General features: G+C 30.3%; 1 protein-coding gene across 1 annotated transcript in view; it reads left to right on the top strand.

The window, feature by feature from the left end:
- The window catches only part of LOC142323618 (CTD small phosphatase-like protein 2), a 93,849-nt gene that overhangs the window by 33,189 nt on the left and 47,839 nt on the right, over positions 1-12,821 (top strand). The window contains exons 2-3 of the mRNA XM_075363489.1: positions 2,592-2,697; positions 7,971-8,204. Coding sequence (XP_075219604.1) covers positions 8,016-8,204 — 189 coding nt within the window. The 5' untranslated portion in view covers positions 2,592-2,697; positions 7,971-8,015. The remainder of the gene's footprint in view (positions 1-2,591; positions 2,698-7,970; positions 8,205-12,821) is intronic.

The raw sequence follows: 12,821 nt of genomic DNA, 5'->3' as shown, positions 1-12,821 counted from the left end.
ATAAAAAAATATTAATCAGATTTTCTGCATTTTATAAATTGAAAGGGCCAATCAGGATGTACAGAATATGTTAACTGCATGGATGAACAATAATGATATAAATAAATGGTCAGATGATTTGCCCTTTAATTAAAAAAAATATATATTTTTATTCAACTTTCACCATCATTACACACTGAATGCGTTGAATTTGATTAATCGCCTACAGTGCTAGAGATAACATATATAATTTGTATATTTAATGTTAATTTAATGAGGTTAATGAGTGAAGGGAGCATAAGTTATGTTTGGCTTAAATTTAAACTTTTTTTTTTTTACGAGGGTTTCTCGTAATCTGTCTACCTAAAAGATTGGTATCGGGTGATTTTTTTTTTTTTTTTTTTAATTTCTAGTTATTGTTTCAATCTCCACCAGAGTTTATCTGTGTTTGTTGGCATATACTCGTGAAGGTCTGAATGTATAATAATACAAGCAAATATTTCGGTCTTTCACCAATGTGTTTGGTATATGTTGACATTCACCGGAAAACATTGACATTCTCTAATTTTGGTCTTTCACACTGCAAATGACTGTCATTTAACATTTTACAATGTTTGAACAATATAGCAGTGATATTATAATTTTATAATAAAAATGGTTAGTTAATATTTGATGGTTGCATCATGCTAATACTTTAACAATAGAACTACATAAACCAAATTCATAAATAATTTTTTAAATAAGTGACGCTTGTTGATAGATAAGATTGAAATTAATGTGAATTGAATGGGAAGTGGGTAATATGTAATTGAATTACCTATTAAGGTTTTTTGTTTCTGATGTATAAGTGATTTTACACGCATATATAGTGTAATACCTTCTGCAGAAACACTAGTAATATGCATTTTTTCATCTATTACTTTGTTGTTTGATGCAAATTTCTTTCCAGTATTTCATTTTTCTTGTTTGGAAATGGTGAAGTCACTTAGTGCTAAATATGGTGTATTTAGAAACAACGTAGTTAATTTATGCAATTTCACTTTTGCAATTGCTGCTGTGTGAGCTGGTGCGCTGTCGTGTAGAAAACCCCCTTTACTAAGTACGATCATTTTTTGTTGATCTCATTGTTCAATTGATTTAATAACACTGCATAGTACTCTATTGTAATGGATGTTCCTTTTTCAGGATAATCAATTTACTTGTCTTGTGTATCCCACAAAACATTTTCTGTATTCTTCCCAGCTGATGTAGTGGGTTTTATGTTGTTAAGAGCAGTTCCACAAGCTTCTATCCATTATTTTTATTGTTCTCTCATTTCTGTTGTGCAACAATGAATCCATGAATCAATGACATTTACAGTCAAGAATGGTAATTCATTCAGTTTACATCTAAACATTGCTTAAAAGTGGCCACATGATAGAATTTTTGGTCAACTGTGAGCAAACACAGCATCCACTGGTAATTTTTTCATTTGTAAAATATTAATGTAAGATGTTGTATACATTTCATTTGAAATGTTCACAGTGTCAGCAGTTTTTCACACTATTGTTCAATGATCTTCCAAACAATATTGTGTGGTTGTTACAGTAATTTCTGATATGTCATTTGGGCAGCCAATGTGTGGTTAATTTTCTGGGCTTGCATGATGTGCTTGAATTCAGATATAAAAATAAATGATCGATTTTAAACATGGTTGATAACAAACTACCATGGCTGATTTTAATTATTCTGATGCAGACTCGCCAGAAAGGTCTAATATCGTGAGTCATTAAGCCTTTCAAAAACAAACAATTAATTACTGCATGATACTAGTCTTTTCCATTAAAAAAAATTAGAAATTGTAACAGCTATAACAGATAAAGTAACTGATGGAATATCATTAAATTTTTATTGGAGTTATTTTAAGATTGGTATTCGCCAACTGTCATCTGTAGCAGTTCTGCGTAATTATAGAATAACCCCTCATACATCTAAATGAAATCTGCTTACTGCAGGTTGTTAATTTAAAATGTGAATTTATTGTGTATCAAGGTATGTATTGCATTCTATTTTTTAATGCATAGATAATTTTTTTTTACAGTGCAATTATTAGGTTTTGCTATAATTAAAGTGTATGATTTAAAAGTCAAACATTTAAATAAGTTTTTCATCTGTACTATAGTGTGAAAGATATACCTCTCTTAACACACTCATATTCTGTTCTGTGTGATACAAAAAAACTTTCATTTTTGGGCTTTGAGTATTGTGTAATATTTGATAAAATGAAATAAATTTATGTATGAGAAAAAAATTACACTGAAGTAATAAAGATAGCAGAAGAAAAAGTACATTCATTAGGGATAGCCATTATACATTATAAATCTATCCTTTAGGCTTTATTAGGAGAATCTGTTTTTATTCAAACAGTCCTGGGGTGTCTATGTTTCTAAAACATGCGTTAATGTAAGAAAATTTAGTATGCGAGTTTTATTGATCAAAATGTTCTTTAAACCTTATGTGAGATTCTTTTAATTCTGGTATACTGGACATAATTCTATCTAGTCTTATTGAAAAAAGAACAATTATGATCTTATTTATTATTATATCATTTTATTATTTTTTATTTTTTTTAGTTGCAGATGGTGGCAGTTGGATGTTTTTGACAAACATGGCAGTTCATTGTAGGGGTGATTAATAGCAATAACTTGCTATAGATGATAACAGATTTATTTTTTTTTGGTAAGTGCATTACTTAAAATATTAAAATTTGCCTTTTGTGCATCAGTGATGCGTAGATATATATTTTTTCTACTTTTTTATTTTTTGTGCTTAAAACATTATTATCATGAATTGTGATTATATTAAATTTTACCTTAATGCTGTAACTTCTCAAATTTTTTTGTCTAAGGATATTCAGGACATGAAATCTATATTATCTTAATTCCTATAATACATAAATTATCTTAGATTTACATCATGGTTGAACAGTTTTATACCCTACCCAAATGCTCATTCGCTCATTTCCTCCTAGAACATAACTTTATATCTTCTTGATCCCTGTTGGGATCATTGTCGTTTAGATTAATGCCACATCCTAAATTGAGAATTTTTTTACTACAGGTAGTTGACATTCCCTAATAAAGATTTATATTTGTTTATTAAAAATTTATATTTTAATGAAGATGCAAAAGTAATATGTTTGTTGGAGATTCAGTGTAGTATTACAGAACATTATATTTGGTCATTTGACATTAATTTATGGTTACTTTTATAGAAAGAAATATGTAAAATTTAACCATTAATCTGGAGAGTCGTGATTTTACTCTTAATTGTAAAAATTATCTTCCTTGCCTGAAATGATGTATATTGCAAATATCTGACTATGAAAAAATTGTAACTAAAGATAACATATGGAATTACATATTGACAAATTCATGAATTCTTTCAGAACCTTTTTTACCTATTTAAAGGATTTAGTTCAGTGATTTCCTTTAGGCAGAATGGTAAAATCTTCACCAATCTTCTTAAACATTCTAAATTAAAATAACAAGTAGGTTGGGCATTTTTATATGTTATAATAATTTTTTAACATATTACCTCTCAAACACTTCAAATATGTGTTGAAGGATAACATTCAGCGTGCTGAATAACATGACTCAATAAAATGTTATCATTGTTTAAAACACATGACCCACAATGCTAGGAGATTGACTGAAGATTAAACTTTGCCTCAGAGATCAAAGTCTTACTAAAAACTACAGATATGACTTACTTTTTGCTATTGCATTGAGACAAAAATAATTTATTGTGAGCTATCATGTCATGATAATTGCTTTGAAAGGTATAGTGATATTATGTTGAGATATACCGTTACACTATTGCACAATAAACTAGCATATTAATCTGTAGATTCATTTAATTTAAGTTCTTTTTCATTCTAGTTCTCTTGGGATCTGTGCATGACACTGCAAGCTGAGAAATTTAGCATTTTACATAAATGTTTTTTCTTAAATTTAAATTATATAAAATTTCTATTTATTAACTAAATTTTTTAAAGTATGGGAATATATTGCATAAAAAGATATTTTAATTATCTTAAACTCTTAATAAATAATCATTACTGTAGGTAATTGACTGATAGCCTTTAATTAACTGAGCTGTTTATTAGCTTTTCAATTCTACATTTATAACATAACCTTGCAAACAGAAACCTGTGGCACCTTCATGCAATTGCTAATTTGCATATAATAAAGTTGTAGTAATTTTTTTTCGTTCTTAGGTGGTGTAATTATGACCACCAAACTGTGAGTTTTGCATTATTCCCATTATTTCATTATTATTAGGTAATTGTTGAATTAAAGTAACTGTGTGTAAGACTTTGCTTGCTTCAATCATTGTGGCAAGTGAAGACACAAATGTCTTACCTAGTTCAAATGTACAACAAACCAAGGCCGTGTAAATATAAAACACAAAAACTTGGGGTTCATGTCTGCTGAATAAAAAAAAGAAAAATTGAAATTGGTGCTTGTACAATGAACAAGTACTTATATTCTAAAATAAATTTAATAATTATTATACTTTTACATAACCATTGCAATTTTAAATGCTGACTCATAATCCTAACCCAATCAGACTTGGGGATGTTTAATTTTGAAATAGCATATGAATTTAAATTATTTATAATTTATTCATAAAATAGAAATTAATTTTCAGTTATTGTTATGATCATCATTAGTATTTCTTCTCATTGCGTTAAATTTTCTTTAAGTACAATATCAAGTGTTAGCAATTTTCTCTTTTAGCGGACAGTGACATTGACTATTAATTTTAAGTAATAGGTTGATATTTATTTCAGTGTAACAGTGGCCAAAGTTTCTTTCTGTTAATGAATCACCAGTGATTTGAAATTTCATGAAAGTAAAGATAATAATCAGTATTTTACATGTTGGAAGCTTGGAAATTTCATGTGCTCAAATAAAAGAGTGCAAAAACTTTACTTGTTTCCTTCTATGTAAAAGGTTTTTAATAAAATAACATGAAATAGCAAAGCCTTTAATTTGTGAATTTTCCCCCACCTGTTATTTACAAAATGATAATACTTTAGCCATTTTTTTCATTAGCCAGGTTGTAGATATCATAATGTGAAATTAGCATACTAAGGATTTCAGACGTAAATATGAAATTAAATTAAATTTTATCTTCAAAAAACAATTTTACATAGATTGTTTACATAGGATTGTACGAGTTGAATGCATTACTTCTCTACAGGTTAGAAAAAGTTCTACTTGAATTAATAAATTCCACTATTTACATGGCAAACAGTGATGCAAACTTACTAAAATTTATTACTGTTTATTGTAATAAAACTAATAATTTGTCTTCTAAGAGATAGTGAATGTTATTTTAGGTATAAGAGATATATAATGTTATTTAGGTATATTTATTCTTATCTAAGCTATTTATCAAGTTGTAACTTGATGACCTAAATGTAAAACTGTGATAGCCATTAAATATGTGTTCTTGAAGTTATAATGGAGTATGAACTAATTTACTTAATTGTAGTAATACTACATTATATTTCTGAACTTTTATTTTTAAATAAATAATTTCATTTTACTGAAATTGTGAATTAGAATTACAGTTGTGTGTAGGTTGAATTTGATTTAACTTACACAATCTGGTTTTGAAACTAATATATACAGTTGTTTTGCTTAGTGCGCAAAGGGTAAGTTTTTTCCTACTTGAAATGATATTGAATCCTATGGTCAGCAGCTAGTGCTGCCTATCACACTCATGGTGCCTTGAATGTGCAATTATATTTTCAAAGGAACTTTGCATGTGGTATTTTTACTTTGTGCTTTTTTTAATTTGGTTTATTAAACACACCACTTAGGAGCTAAAATTTTATTCTCATTATTTTTATTTTCAGGATGCTACTCCCTGAAAGAAAATGGGGGTTTGTGAAAACTTCAAATTGTAAGGTGGATGAAATTTTATCATACTTCTTTTACAGTCACTTTATGTGATGTTGAAAAGTTACTTTAACTTTAATATGAGACTTGTCTGAAAAGTTTTGAGCATAACATAGAAAGACATATTTTCTCGGTCAATTATAGTTTTATTTTTCAACAAAGTTTCCTTTCAAGTCGATACACTTTTTCCAGCAATGCTCTAACTTCTTTAACCCTTCCAAATAGTAGCTGGTGTTTCTCTGCAAAATGGGTGTTTATGTATGTGATAACCTCCTCATCCGATGAAAATCTCTTTCCTGCAAGTGAAACTTTAAGGTTGGGAAACATGAAAAAGTCACTTGGGGCCAGATCTGGTGAATACGATGGCTGGTCAACCAATTCAAAGTGCAAATCATGACTTTTAACCATGGTGACTGTCGAAGTGTGAGTCGGTGCTTTGTTCTGATGGAAAAGCACTTTCTTCTTCAAATGTGGTTGTTCTTTTGCAGTTTCTGCCTTCAGCTTGTCAAGTAATGATGTATAAAACTGTCCCATTATTGTTTTACGTTTTTGAAGATAATTGGTAAACAAAATTATGTTACTATCCATAAAACAGTCGCATCACCTTCCTGGCCTATGGAACTCTCTTCACTTTTTTCGGAGCAGGTTCACCCTTTGCAGTCTACTGTTTTGACTGTTGTTTCATCTCAGGTGTGTAGTGGTGGATCCATGTTTCATCTGTCGTTACGAATCAACGCAAAAAATTTCACCTATTTTGCTTAAACTGCTCCAGCAGGGCCTTGGAAATATTCATTCAAATGCGTTTTTGGTCCAAAGTTAGCAAACGAGGCACCCAACGCACAGATAGCTTCTGCATATGCAATTCTTCAGTTAATATATGACAAATACGAGCACATATGATATGCATATATACATATATGATATGCCCAGAGAAACTCTCTAACCGTAATTTGTCGGTCGTCCAGTATCATCTGGTGAACTTTTTCAGTGATATCAGAGGTGATTGCAGTTTTTGGCTGTCCTGAACACTCAACATCAACCACGCTGGTGTGACCATGTTTAAATTCAGTTGCCCATCTTTTTATACTGGCAAATGATGGGACAAAGCCCTTGTAAACATAGTCCAACTCGGTTGAAAAGCTGTACAGCTCGGTTGTATAGTTGTATTGCCTTTCAAATACAAGTATTTAATCACAGCATGAAATTCAATTTTTTCCATTTTCACAAAAATAATCACAATAACTTATTCAAATGATTATCAAGCAACAACTGAGCGTCCAAAATAGCTGAAATTTTAGTGAGTACCTTTCAATGCATGTGTGAATACATTCCCTAACTTTTGTTGATGAGTGCTGCCATATTCATGTTGAGGTTCAAAACCTTTCAGACAACCCTTGTACACTATTATAATTATACAGTTATTGCTTGTAATGAGAGTCCTGAGCAGAAAGGTTTTAACTATATCATCTTTATAACATCATGCTTCCACAATATGAGGAACATCTCAGAATAGCAGCCTAAAAAGTAAAAGAACTGGTATTAAGGATCAATCGTCAATACTATGTTTAATAAAATGATTCCTACAAATCATCAATATTAAACAATATTAGGTGTACAGTAGTTTCTCTCTCTCTCTCTGGATGTATTACTGTATGCTGTGTGCTGTTGTTGCCAGTGGTTCTTTAGGCTAGGATAATGTGCAACATTGATATTAACCACTATTCCCTATAAATCTTAATCTAGCCAATTAAATGGTTTTATTTTTAATTTACTTTACTTTTCCGACATTATGCCTCTCATTGAGTGTAAGTTATATTTTCTTAGCCAAGTAACATGTAGACAACATTCATTGAGTTAAAATCTGTGTAGCACTAATAAAAAGGGTGAATATATAATTAGTTTATATATTTATTAATTATAAATAACATGATATAATCATGTTAACATATAACACAACATATATATAACGTATAATAATAACATATATAATTATTAATGAAGTGACTTAAGTCTTTTAATGTATGAATGTGTGTGTTTCAGACATGTGTTAATCTGCAACATAGTTTTCCAAACAAATAAGGAAGAATGATGTGGCTAAGAAGTGAACAGAGGGAAAGACGATGTCGCTTGCGGTTGTCACGACCAAATGGTGTTACAAAGGTTGCTGCTGTAGATCATACTTCATCCAGATTATCTGCTAGTGGTAATACTCCTCGCAGTCGTTGTGGTCGAATTAGTAAATGGAGAAGAAGAAGTGGAAATTTATTGAAAGAAGTAAATTTTATTGATTGAGTATATGTAGAATTACATTTTTTCCTATGTCGTTAATTTTACAAATTTTTAATTTGTAAAGCTAATTTTAATTGCCAAATTTTTATGCTGGATCAAGATATATATATATATATAATTTAAAACCATTAAATATAAAATAGAAATGGTTCAGTTACTTTTCTCCTTGTTTTTTTTTTCTTTATGTCAATATGTATTACATTAGTGGCATCAAAGATGTCAGTATTTTCTTGTCCCCTCAGTCATATGCGATTATCCTGGTGATAATTGATAAGACCCTTTCCTTTATTTTAGGTGATTTACATCACATGCTTTACGCTAATAACGTGAAAAATCATTTATGTAAAAAAAAAAAAAAAAAAAAAAAATGCAAAAGATTCTTCAATTTTCTTGAGATTTAATACAAATTATTACATGTTAAGCGAATTATGGTTTGTCAACTTACCAGTGACATTAGTGGCAGATGAGTGACTACAGAAACATTCACAACTTGATCAAGAAAGAAATGACAGTGTGAAAGTTGAATTCTGTTACACATATTTCCTCTGAAGTTCAGCACACTTGATACATAGGAATATGTTATTTCACTGTTATCATCAGCAGGTAGTAAAAAACACATAATTCATTTAAAAAATGATTGTTATTTGACTTTTTAAGGTTTAAGAGGATGGACTTGCCAGGTGAGTAAAGTTTTTATTCTATCCAGTCAAACAATTGTTTAACCATCCCGTTGCCAACCTTTTTGACACCTTTATTCTACCAAGGAGGATATTTTGACTATCCCAATACAGTATTATGATTTACTGTAATATTTGTTTTTAGATTCTGTTATTTTCAATGAATAGCTTTATTTGGATTAAGATACAGTTTTTTAAATTAAAATACAGTTTTGTGCTGGTTGTCCCAGTTTTCCAGGTTAAAAAATGACTATTTTATTATAATCAACATTGGAATAATATTGTATTGTTCTAGAAACTTGAGAATCATAATATAGATGGATTAGTATTGGATCATGATCTGTAAGATTGTAATTCAATTTGTATGATTGATATTCTATAGTTTTTGTTTTTATAAATATATTGTCTATACAAAATCAGGAACCCATATCATTTAATCTTGTGATCGAATTAATGGTTGAAAGATATTCTCTTGCTAGGTAATTGTGCATATAATTTTCTTTATCAATGTCTGTTTATGAAATAGCTATGTTGAAATCTCTAGTCACGACATGATTACAATAATTTTTGTTTTAATCAAGAAAAGAATCTCAATCTCAATCTCAAAGATTGTTGCTTTTTGATATTGTGGTGTTAACATTGCTATAACTCATAACAAAAATACGCAAATTAAAATTAATTCTAGCATTTTAAATTAGAAATTAATTTTTTAAACTAATCATGGAGTCGCTAGTCAAAATAATCTCTAATCACTAGTCTAAAGTTAATTTTTTGCACTTCTAGTAGCTAGTTTTATATTTGTTTTCGGTAATTGTTTGCCAACTTGCTGAGTAGTTAATTAATGGTTTTCTGTTAGGTGTTGTATTACAAACTGTGAAACTTCCCGTATTGCGTTCCTGTATTCGATTCATTCTGTGCAGTATTTCCATCACCATCTTTATCATCATTCATTTCTTTCAATTTTACCATGCCTAGGTAATGTGATATAGAAGGTTTCACCGGGTAGTCAATGTTTACAATAACATTATTAATTTTGAATTTGAAAATTTCATATTGCTGAGTATCACATGCTCTGTATGTGTTATGACTTTTTGCAAATTACGTAAATACCGTTTCCACAGTTAGAGTGATCACAATCTCTAGGTTGATGATTTTCTGCACAGTATAAACACTTTGGTGGATTTCTACATTTTTTGAGCTGTCATTAAAACAGGAACAATTTTTACAGGGCATAAGGTTGATATCATTGAATGCTCGATAACTTTGGTGACCTATATATAATCTATATTTATCATTTCTCACATGATCACATAGATCAACTGAGGCTTCTAATAGTGCATGTAATGTATTGTTTGGACAATCAAAAGTGTGTAAGATGGGGGACTTATTTTGATAATATGAAAGTTAATCAAATATAAACAGTATTTTTTTAAAAATAAATTTATTGGTTAATAATATACATGATTCATACCTTCATCATTTCTCTATATAGGCTCTTGCACGATCTACACACTTTTGCCAATGATTTGAAGCTTGAGTATTTTTTGTTCATAAAAAATTTGAGGACAAGTCGTCAACCAATTGTGCATGTGCTCCTCAATGTCTTCATTGTATTCAAATTGTTCTCCAAGCGATTCTTTCAATGGCACAAACAAAAAAATAATCATGAGGGGACAAATCTGGACTGTAGGGAGGTTGGTCGAGGGCATTTTTTCCCAATTTATGCCCTGTCAAAATCGCAGTGTGCAGCCTGGCATTGTCATGGAGAAGGATGACATCTCTGATGAGCATACTCAGACTTTTGTTTCGGTAGGTGGCTTTATTTGATTGTAGCAGCTGGCAGTAGTAAGCTGCATTTACCGTTGTTGATTGTGGTGAAAATCAACGAGTGAACCCCTTGAGTCAAAAAAAGAAAGTTTCAAGAATTTTTCTGCCTGACCTGTGGGTTTTGGCCTTCACTGGGCAGCCCTCATCCTTCCTTTGCCACCCCTTACTTGCCATTTTTGACTCTGGACTTTAATGATGACCCCATGCTTCATCACATATGACGATGCGTCTCAAAAATCGTCCCCTTTTTTCAATTCAGAAGTCTCTTACAGATCTCCAATCTGACCTGTGTTTGATTTTTGGTCAACAATCTTGTAACTCATTGAGCACTAATTTTTCTAAAACTAAAATGATGAGTGATAACACATTGAGCACTCCCATAGCTGATACCCACTTTTGACTCAATTTCTTCAACAGCGAACCTTCGATAAGCTCTCAAATGGCATGGATATTGTCAGCTGTGAAACTTGACCTTGGGTGTTGATCATGACTAGATTTCTATACTTTTCTCACCCGCACACTTTTAATTTATCTGGCCCACATATAGACTTGGTCTGGGACAGTGTAGCGTCCCCGAACTGTACCGTTAAGTGAGTTAAAATTTCCACTTGTTTAACGCCTTCATTAGTTAAAAACTGTGATTATACATTGTGCAACAGATGACAGAACCTCTTGCTCACTCATGGCTGTACTAACTCGAGAACAGAGTGGAGGAGCTAACCAAGTCTGTTCTACCTCTCTAAGATACTGAACATTAACCATCCAGATCGGAACTGCTTGCTGCATAGAATAGCAAAATTACCATTTAAATTTGATTCACCCTCGTAATAGAAATTCCTCTTGTTGATGTCAAACTCAAGTAATTCTTAAGTCATGTTACTTTCAATAACAATAATTTGTAATTTTGTTTTTTTCTTGTAACGTAAATCCAACATTTTCCCTAATTTTCTTGTAGAAGATTTTGAGTTCTTAGTATGTATTTTTTTTTTAATATTTTACAATCATAGATCCGTTTTTCAATTGCACTCCCTTTTTTGTAAATAGTGTAATCTCACTTCGAATAATATGAATAACATTTGTGCTGTTGAGTGGATTTTTTGCCCTGGAATGATTAGTCTGTTCTTTAAGCTTCTCCGTCACTTTTTCTTTCGTACTTTTTTTAATCTCGGCTATCAGCAGTCTCGTACGTTTGTGTAATGAATCTTCTCTTATTTTTGAGGTTATATCTCCATGATCATTGTACACAAGGTATTACATTATTAGGTAATTAGGTATTAGATTATTAGGTACAAGGTATTATTTAGATACTTGGTTTTTTTTTAAATTGGTTGTAGTCATTTACGTGATAGATACACTTGATCAGAAATAAAGAAAATCGTGAAATGCAGTGCATCTTTTGGATGGTATTGAAGCGATTTAACTGTGATTTTCAGGCGGCTGTTTGTCAGCGGCCATCACTTGAAATTGCTAAATATTTTACATTACAAAAAGGGAAAACAGTAACTTTTATACTGCTACGTTTAGACTCAAACATATGCTTCTTTCCATGGAAACCTTTAATAAAAAAAAAAAGATTTATGAGATTGAAAAGAGACCAGAGTTTTATAATAAAACTCGAAAAGTTTTAAAAACTGAAATAAATTGTCATATATTTTAAAACAGATGTAACTTCATTATCAATCAGCCTTTGTTGAATTTAATTGAATTTATCTCTTGCAATTTTTGTTCAGAGATTACAAATTACATAATCATTACATCTAAGCTCCCCCCCGCAATACTATTAAGATAATAGTATTATCTTTCCAAAATCTGTGATAGAAAAATAAACTTTTTGATGAATTTCAGCATGCTGTAAAGTTGTGATGTAGTAAATTATTGAGTTAATAAATAAAACAAAGATAGATTATGTTAAATTAGGATTAGGATAAAAAATTTTATCATTTTCAATTAGAGGTTATATTATATAATTTCTTTGACAATAAGTCATATTCTTGAAATAACCATCAATAGGTAACTATTACATTATTGATGTAATGAGTAGAAAGTTTTTATCTGATAGCTTACTTTTTAAATTTCTTAGAAACAATTTAATACCTTG

This window comes from Lycorma delicatula, chromosome 4 (assembly GCF_047948215.1).
Source record: "Lycorma delicatula isolate Av1 chromosome 4, ASM4794821v1, whole genome shotgun sequence".
Classification (NCBI taxonomy): domain Eukaryota; kingdom Metazoa; phylum Arthropoda; class Insecta; order Hemiptera; family Fulgoridae; genus Lycorma; species Lycorma delicatula.
This window is presented reverse-complemented; position numbering and strand designations above follow the sequence as displayed.